General features: G+C 38.0%; 1 protein-coding gene across 1 annotated transcript in view; it reads left to right on the top strand.

The window, feature by feature from the left end:
- Positions 1-865: 865 nt before the first annotated feature.
- Positions 866-10,000, top strand: part of LOC138032646 (interaptin-like) — a 10,740-nt gene continuing 1,605 nt past the window's right edge. The window contains exons 1-6 of the mRNA XM_068880353.1: positions 866-1,389; positions 3,632-4,003; positions 5,069-5,245; positions 7,601-7,738; positions 8,103-8,291; positions 9,137-10,000. The exon at positions 9,137-10,000 is cut by the window's right edge and continues 1,605 nt beyond it. Of these exons, the coding sequence (XP_068736454.1) occupies positions 1,012-1,389; positions 3,632-4,003; positions 5,069-5,245; positions 7,601-7,738; positions 8,103-8,291; positions 9,137-9,418 (1,536 nt within the window). The 5' untranslated portion in view covers positions 866-1,011 and the 3' untranslated portion in view covers positions 9,419-10,000. The remainder of the gene's footprint in view (positions 1,390-3,631; positions 4,004-5,068; positions 5,246-7,600; positions 7,739-8,102; positions 8,292-9,136) is intronic.

Here is a 10,000-nt window from a genome sequence, read left to right as displayed (position 1 = left end):
TCTGCCCGAATCGTGTCAACTCTTTGAAGCCGCCGCAGCCCGAGCTTCTGGACTAGTCAATCTTGTTTTCTCTCGTCAAACCGGTTATTCCAGTGCGAGCGTCCGTTTAGTGACAAAACCGATGGTTATAATTGAGCCCGCTGTACCATGAAAAACCAAGATGGCGGCGAGATCTGGCATATTAGGCTTGGGTTCGAGACTGTATCCTGGCAACATGCAGCGCATATTCAATAAAGATCTTACTCGATTCATGCAGAGCCTTTCTCGAGAACGCCAAAATCGAGCAAGCAAAAGAAAGGCTCTGCTTGCAGGGTGAGCTTCCCCCTCCACTAACTAAGCTTTATCGTTTTATCTTATAGTTATTTTTCAAAAAAGTCGCTTGTTTTCAGTTTCGTGGGCCAGTTTAATTTTTCGAAAATCTCAACAAACTTTTTCGGGAATAAAATGCAGGAAAAATTATTTTCGGGGACAAAAACCCGCATTTACTTATTCTTAAAAAAGGTCTTCTGTGTGCCCGATCTCATGCCTCGAAACCACTTCAAAAGGGAGATGCACTCAATATTTTCGTACGTGCGAAAACGCAAAGCGCCCAGGGTCGTAGGCGGGTGCTGCGTCACTTCTAGCCTGTTCCAGGCTCTCAGATAGTCGATAAACGAAACGTTCTCACGGGATTTCAACATTCTCTGATAGTTTTTCCACTAAATATATGCTTTATCTTAAAATCGCAAAAGGCTTAAAATAAATGACATAGTGTTCAACACACATAAATAGAGGATGATATTGAATAGCCCCTACGGAAGTGATCAGGGAATTTATCCCAAGGGAATGACATAGCCGCTAATTAAAAATTAAAAAAAAAAACGTTGGGGAAAGTACCTTCGCGGACTGTAGATAATGGCCTGCTAACCGTTTGTTGCATAGTCTGTCTGAACGTGTTTTCTGGTTCGCGTCGTCAGTGTTCGATCGCCAAAAAGTAATCTTTGTCGAATTGAAATTACCGAGATTGATACTATGAATTCCTTGGAGGAAGAAAATCTTCGTCTACGCAGAGCGTTGTTATCAATGTGCACTGAAAGAAAAAAAATGGCGTCAAAATTAACGGGAGTTCAAAACCTTGGACTTCAGTTACAAAAGAAAGAAGTACAAGTCAAGTCTTTGCTGGAAAAAAATGAACGTTTGGAAGGTTCTTTAGCGAGAGCTGAGAATAGAATAACACAGTTAAGTCTTCTAACGAAAAACGGTCCGCAAGCGCTCTCGAATCAAGGCGCCATAGTTACACCTGGAGTATCAAAGAGAGTTTTGGAAGCTCTTACTCGTGAGAACACAAAACTAAAGCAGGCGTTAAATCATTTGACGAGCAAAGGGCCGATTGGAGTAGACCTAGCAGTGGTATGTATAAAAGAATGATGTCTTGAAGAATGTACTTTCTGAAATACAGTTTGCTCTGAGCAATGCATATTAATGAGGAAGGGAAGTCGTATCGCAATATTTGTGGTACTCATGATTCTGCTATTTAAGTGTGATTCATCAAATTTTTCGTCAAACCCAAGGATATTTGACTGTTCGTTACCATATTTCTTTTTTTTATAAAGCTTGTTCATTTTTCGGGAATTTTCCCTTGTGACCCCGACGGGTTAACTTTTTTTGTGGATACGTGACACATTTGCTTTGCAAGCACATTTTTAGGCCACTGCGTGGTGCAAGCCTCGCACAAAAGTCTTTCTTAAGTATTCTGTTCTCATTGGTTGCATTTTACTCTTTCCACTTGAGATGAATTTAGGTTTATCAGGTACGAAGAATGTGAATTTGAACACGATGAGCTTTTGAAATTTGTTGAATATTTTACCCTTTGGAAACCGAAAGTGAACTTGAATAAAGATGTTGTTTCACTGTCTGGGGGATTCCCCGTCTTTTTTCAGTGCAGCTGATTGGTTATAGATGAGGTTTCATTCAATTGGCGTCCATTATTTCGCATGATTGACAGCTTTTTTAACTATCATTAATTAAACACAGGCCAATATAAATAACACCTTACAAGGCAACTTGAGAGCTTTTAAAATCTAGCATTAATTATGAAGTTTGTTTATAATATGATATGGGTTAAGTTAAAGTCTATTTCAAAACACTAGATTTTAAAAATTTGTATCAGCTGTAAGTGCTGTTTCCTTGAATTGTCTAAAGGATTATTTTGCCAACTTTAGTCTTCTTGGATTACAGCCAAGTGATCAGTGGTTTGAAATGCTAAAGCGGCACAAATTGGCGAAACTGATAGAGCTTGTGTGCTGAAAACCAAAAGTTCCTTGTAGAAATCAAGGAAGTTAAAGCAAAAGCTCATGGAAATTCAAATTTATTTTCCTTGAAAGAGAGGGGTTAAAGTTGAGTAACATGTAGGATGTGGATGAAGTGTCTCTGTCATTTGCATAAATGACCAAAAATCTTGCTGTAGTAGAAGGGAATTACCATTAACCTTTTTGTCCTAAGAGATTTCCCTATTTATGAGTAAAATAGTTTGGCATTTTACAGAGTATGACCTATAACTGTTTCCCTTCAAAGCCGCTAAAGAGTTAAGACAGGGAGAGTGGCTGACTACTTCATCAGGCTTTTCTGGGTTTAAGACCCACTCCAAGTGTTCTGGGTAATTCCCACTTCTCAGCTGTGCTTGTTAATAGCCAGTTGGTCAGCTTCCTTCCAGCTGGGATTTTTAAAGATTGTAATGTTTATTTATATCATTGGTTTCAGTAGCAGTAAAAAACCTCTAATCAGATGGCAATACAATAAAGCATTGTGTGTGTATATATATATATAGGTCTTTGGCATTACAAAGCTTTTGCTTTCATGTTCAAATTGAGCACTCTACTAGGATGAGCCATTGCCGCTAGCAATTGCGCATGCTCACTAGCTCGCTAGTTTGAGCACTCTGGCATGGCTTGGATGTACCACATGCGTGGGACATCTGGGGTGGCTTTATAGCTTAACCTCCATCCTAGACATCAGCACTGCACTGATGAGGCCCAGAAGGCCGAAACAGTACTGTCTGCAGTTAGTTATATATATATATATATATATATATATATATATATATATATATATATATATATATATATATATATGACTTTACACAAGTTTAGGTTTCATGAGTAACCATTGTTTTAATGCTACAGTTCTGTAGCATTAAAACGATGGTTACTCATGAAACCTAAACTTGTGTAAAGTCATAGTTATTGCTCGTCAATGGATTGAGTTGAGCCCTACAAAATACGTTCTACTCAAAGAAAGAAATTATATATACATATATATACATATACACAAATAGGCAAGTTAGGAGATGTCTTGAGCCAACAGGACATCTCTACCTCCAGAAGAATCACAAATGGATCCGCAGTCCAAGCCTTGGTCAAAATGTAGTTAATTACGAAGTTAGTGAAGGGACCATGGGGGGACAACTTGTGGATGACATAGTCATTGGGAGAATGGATCCCCACTGAGTTTGTGCATAAATTTTGTCATCGGACTGAAAGACTCGAGTCTTTGGGTGGAGGAATAGCTATATATGTAAATCTGCATGCACATTATTTAATTATTATAATGTTGAAGCCAGAAAAATAATAATTTTTGTCTTTTTTTCTCATAGGAAAACCGAGAACTTCATGAGATAATCATGACATTGAGGGATGAAAGAGACATGAAAGTTAATGAGGTCAAGGAACTTAAAAGGATGTTATCTTCTCTGGAAAATGACAACACTGAGGCGCTGCGAAACCAGGTGTTAACACTTACAGCGCAAGTAACTAAGCTGGAAAGGAACCTTAATGCTAAGCAAGTGTTCTGTGAAACCATTGTAACAGAGAATGAGGCAATTAAGGGTGAACTTCAGTCACTCAAAGATGATAGGATCTTGAAAGTTAGAGATATGAAGAAAGAACTTGGTGACCTGATTAGAACACAACCAGAAGTTCGGGAAATTATGAATCAGGTGTATGATAACCAGGATGGGGAGCTTCAGGTAATATTAGGATTTCTTGGCAATTTTCTTTTATCAAGGGGATGGAAACATGTAGCTTAAGCAATTACCTACCAGTGAACTTTTTGCACTCCTTATATTTATTTCTACTGTGCGATATCCATAACAGTGATCTATCGCATATTACAATAAATATCATTGTATTTGGTCAATTAGCTATGTTTTATTGTGCCAGTAAACTCATGAAAAAACTTCGTCTTATAACCTATAGCCTATAAACCATAGAAACTTGTGGTCTATTGCTTAAATAAGTAAATTAAAATAACCTCAACCTAGGTAAGTAATAATCATAAAAGAATATTAACCTACTCAGGAAGTAACTAACAATAGTCCAGCTTGAAAAGATGCGTCTTCAATAGACCTTTGAATTAAGCAATGCTATCAGTTTGACACAACTCCCTTGGTAAAGAGTTCCACATCTTAGGTGCTGCAATAGCAAAGGCTCTATCTCCTAAGGTTGTCCATGATTGAATTGATGGAACATTGAAGCAATCTACCATCAACAGAACATTATCTTGCACTTGATCAAGTGACCAATAATAAATAAGAAAGCACATTTTAAAGTATGCAAAAAGTAGTTTCTTGCTTGCTTCACTTGAAGGTATTAATTAATTGGTAATGACACCAGTGCAGGGATTTTGTGTAATTTCTTAATGTGGTTTACTAGGCATGCTTAATATATATTTAGACCTGGCCGCACTTAGCTAGCGTGCTTCCAAAAATTGATGTTTAGCAGGGTTCTAAGTTGTCAAAAGTTCTGGTCACACAGGGGATATCAGTGGCTACTTAAGGTCATAACTAGTTCACATGTATTTACTTTCCTTCTGTCACAGTAATATCTTTCGCTCTCCCTTAATTTAGTACATAAATAATCCCTGAAACTAAGATGAAACTTGTTTTTGTTATTTATATAATTAATAGAAATTACAGAACATAATTATTTCATTCTTATACATTGAGTGATCAACAATTCCTTTGATCTTTCATTGCATTAATAATTTAAATACTTATTTTACTGATTGTGTATCATTTGATCATTTGAAAAAGGAATCTGCAGCTTCGGAGGAAGTTAACAAGCTGGCAGAGGACAATCAGAAACTATTGGAAGAATTACAGACAACAAAAGAAGAGAATGACCGGTTACAAGATGAACTTAACAAATCACTGGAGGAGTTGACAAACTATAAAGATATAATTGAGATCTGCAATGTCCAACAACAATCTGTAAGTTGAACCATGATTTGTCATGTTTAGACTTATGAGTGTGACTGTGTCATGAATGCCAAGGGAACAAAACGGAAATGAGAGATTGACTTCTTAGCTTAGTACTTTTAATACAGCATGCAATGTACATTTTTTAAAGGGGCCGGGTCACGCTTTTTTAGGTAATATTGTTTAATTTTGTTAATTACAGCTTATGAGCTCTAAACGTCAAATTGACAGAGCAAGAGTCTTTCATTTGCAAAATCACGGCCACATAACAACTGTGAATGATTTTCCAGCTTTGTAAATGACATTTTGATATAGACTGATATAAATTTGAAAAAAGGTGGGCTGCCTTTTTTCAAATTTACCCAAATTCATTCCATTTCAATCCTCTCCAGTTTTGTCCATCCATGTTCCTTCTTGGCTTTCCTGTGTTTTGTTAGAGTTCTTCTATAGTTTTGAACAGTTATTTAATTAATATTTTAGTTAATTCTATGACCATTCGATCAGTGCTGAAATTGCCTAAAATTGTGTGACCTAGCCCCTTTAACATGGTGATTGGAGGATCTCATAGTAAACTAGATGCTTCTGTGAAGCATACACTGGGTTGCCTGTGGTACGTGCTACAGAAAATCAGAAGGCACTGAATTGTGTGGTATTGAAATACAGCATTCCAGTCTCTGAAGAATAACAAATAAAAGAGAAGCGAGAAACATTGGCTTCTGGGCTGACATGTTGATAATTTTCAAGTTCCCTCACAACTTCTGTTTACCACAAGTGTGCCCTCTGAGCATCTGAAGGCTTTCTAATAATAAAGTTCACTGAAGTTAAGCCCTGCCGGGCGGGGTTAGTGTTTGGATGGGAGACCAAAATAATGTACCCCTCTTAAAACAGAAGCATCGGACCGAAAATACTATTAACTCTAACAAATGCAAACTCAGCAAGGTACAGATCTTGTTAGCTTGCTTTATGCAAAACAAATATTGATGAAAAAGCAAATAACTATTGATTCACAGTTTTCAGAAAGAGCAGAAGGAAGTTTCCCGGACGGTCGATGGAGAATAAAATATTTACGACATCAAAACAACATTAATTTTGAACCGTGAATATAGAATATAAAAAGTTACGATCAGCGACAAACATTTTGGGAGATTTTTGCTACGTTCAAGTAAATTGCAAAATCGAAAGTGACATGGCCGGAATTCAGCGGGCGCCGTGATTAAGTTACCGCTGTATGTTTACTCGCCAAACAGTGAAGCATCTGTGTCAAATGATGGCAAGATACCGGGTTTTTGTAAGTTTCTTTTTCTGTCAAGTGTTATAAAGTTTGACAATGAAATGAGCGAAGTCAAAACAAAGATCACAATCGCCCAACTCTTATTTATGCAAAGTCAAAATTTACTCTCCAAGACACGTACGACGTTATTTATCACCAGGTAATTCCATCATTTTGGAAATAGCAGCTACTTTATTATTCATCTGTGTCACAAGTTTTCACTGATTTTGGGGCTCATTTTGTTGAAACTCAAGCACGCTTCCAACAGGCCTGTGAACCCTTCCTGCTTACAGAGCAATACTAAAAAACTTCTCCCATTGTTTTATCACATTTCAACCTTAAGCTCGAAAATTCAATACACAACATGATATTATAATTCACAAAGGCAGAAAATACCACAGAATCCTTTTCCAGCGAAAATTTTATTGAAACAAACAACATATTTGCTCTTAGAGGCGAAAACCTCTTCCTATTTCATTGCGTGCGTGAAGACAAGAAACTCAATTGTGTCAAATTACCATGTACTTCAGGTAAATACTGCTCACTTTGATTTCGTCTCGACGGGCGATAGATTGTTGTCGAGGTCCAGTACTCGTCGCTTTTGAGATTCATGCCTAGTTTATCCAACTGACTTTCCATTATTGAGCTCCATAAGGGTATATTTTGTTTAAGGATCCACTAAAACGCCATTCGCGTTGCATGACTTTCGACGCCATTGCAGGCTAAGTTAATGATTCTACTGTGCCCACCAGAGAAATCTACGCAGTTCCACTACCCTCTCGATCCTAAGAAAATACGCCCAGAAGGCTCTATACACAAAGACACCACTTACCAGGGGAGTGACAGGCAAGACTTTTACCGACACGGAAAAAAAAAAAACTAAAAAAAAGAAAAAAAAGAAAACAAACAAACTAAACGAAGACCTCGACTGGGTTTGCCTTATAAGGCAACCCAGTAATAAGCATCCCTAGTGGATGAAGATGATCATAGTGATTATTGTTATTGTTGGTACTGAGTAAACACATGTAAGTATGCTATATGCTTTGGGCACCATGCTCAGGTTACCAATTTTATGTTTTTTTTTTTAAAACCTTCAGCATCAAGAGGAACTTGAAAGGCGAAATCAACAAGTACATGAACTTCAGCAGAAAGTGGAAGTGCTAGCAAGGCGCCTTGATGAAAAAGAGAAACAGCTTAATGAGCAACAAGAGGAAGTGAAGCTCATGCAGGATGCAGTAAGTGTTATTTTTTATATCAGTATCATGTCCTTGGCATCGGTTCTAAGTTAACATGACATGATTTATAAGTGACCCTGGTGTGCCTAGTTGATGGGTATTTAGCCCAGTCTGCTTTCAGTTCTCCTGAGTTATTTTATGTGTTCATGATATGGTCCGGTAAACCTTTAACACCGTACATGTATGTTTATAGCAGTGTGACATGCTCAACATTTAAAATTTGTCATTTATTTCCAGTTTGCTCTCTAAATTTTTACTCTTACCATGCAGTGTACATGTAGCATTGTTAATCCCTTGTGCAATGCAGCACCCTGTAAGCATGGGTTGGGTGACACTGCTCACCCATCTCCTTTTTTGTCATCAGCTTGCTGGCTATGAGAATGATTTCAAGATGGAAAGGGACGAAAAACAGAAGGCCTTGTCAGATTTAGAGAAAATGTCAAGAGGAAGGGATCATGTCATTCAAAGTTATGAACAGCTCAAGAAGGAGCACATTGGTTTGAGGCAGAATATTGAGAGAATGTACTCGCAAGCTCAGGCACAACAGCAACAGGTGGGACTACTGTCGTGACTACAGTAAATACTAATGTTCAATTACTTATCTATCGCAAATTGAAGCCAGTCTTCATATTTACCAAGCCTGAGTTTGGCTTGGTTTTGGCTTATGTGTTGATAACAGAGCATGCATAAAACCACAGCAAAGAATTGCATCTACTTTCAGCTTTGGCATTGAAGGATTTATTTTACTCTATGAGCAAAGGATGTCTCCGTGGCGCAACCGGCTTTATAGTCTATCGGTGATGGGCCCTCCCTTTGATGGACTTTAATAAATGTAGATGTAGATGATGAAAGAAGCAGGAATATCTGCTCCTGCTTGCCAGCTTCTGAAGTCACCATTAAATATCGTAATAATAACAGCTTAATAGCCGAGATTGAGATTGTTACAGCAAAATCTCAAACTGAGGCCTTGCCGTATTTGCACAGTCAATAAAGCTAGTCCAAGGTTTGAGATTTTCCTGTAACAATCAAACGGTTGAGGTTATTAAGTTGTTTATTATAGGGCTAACAGAACGGTTCTAAAGAAGAAAACATTTGAATTTGCATATAATCCATAATGGGCCTATGGACGAATAATGCTGTATCGTGTGGCTGCTCTTAGCCAATCAAAGCATGCATTATGTCGGCCAGAAACACTGGCTTTATGCAACTTTATGCAACTTTATGCAATTTACGACCTTGCATAAGTATCCAGCAAATTGAGGGGATGACAAGTCAAATCAATTTGGAGGGTATCAAAATTATCAAATGTTGAAAAAAAGCAGTGGAAAGGAAATAAGATGCTTTCAAGTAGATGATAGTGGCAGTATTCTAATGACTCTTTTTTTGTCTTCCATCCAGAGCCAAGCATTCTCTAAACGCCAAACATCAGGACGCTCTTGTGCCAAACAAATGCAACAACAACACAGGTCAAGGCCAAATTATGGCCTGGAGGCATGTGCCGATGGGCCAGGGGATGATTTTACAGATTCACCAATCTCACCTCCAAAAGAAACCACTCCACCCAATCGGCTACACTACCTGCAGAACCAAGGCAGCCAGCTGCAGTGTCCAAATTGCAGGAAGTTATTTCCTCACGACTTACTGGAAAATCATATGCGAGATTGCACTGGCGACGACTAGTCAAGGCCTGGGGCATGGGTAGGATTATAAAAAGGGCTTTGGTATCCAACAGCAACAACAACAACAATGGTGACCAATTATTATTAATATTAATAATGATTTGTGATTATTAGTATTAATGGAAAAAAGAACTTGTCACAATTCTACCTATGCAGGCCTTCAGTATGTGCGATTCTCAACATTGCACATTGATGAAAGTCCTTGAAAGGGGACTCATTCAAGTCACTTTATTGAGTGAACTGAGTGGTGCTAAGTCATGCTGTTACCATCACACCACAAATCAAGTCAGAAGGAGGTTCTGAGTTTTAACTGGAGATGCTACAAATGTTGGTGCTCTCAGGTGGCAAGAGGCTTTTAAAACCAGAAAGAAACTTGGAGTTAACATCAAGCCAATCTAGCTAGTGGTCCAAAAGATTAGTGTTGAAACACTACAATATTGCTGCTGGCTTGTAGCTCAGCAAGTTTTGTTCGAATGGATCAAAAACTTAATGCATGGGCAATTTTTTGGCTGCTGCTCAAGAACTCACTGTTGAAGCTAAACTGCTGAAGTGCTATGTTTAAGTTTTAATCAAGTGAATACAT

The sequence above is a fragment of the Montipora capricornis genome, chromosome 14 (assembly GCF_036669925.1).
Source record: "Montipora capricornis isolate CH-2021 chromosome 14, ASM3666992v2, whole genome shotgun sequence".
Taxonomy (NCBI): Eukaryota; Metazoa; Cnidaria; class Anthozoa; order Scleractinia; family Acroporidae; genus Montipora; species Montipora capricornis.
The sequence above is the reverse complement of the archived record's forward strand: the minus strand, read 5'-3'. Positions and strand labels throughout refer to the sequence as shown.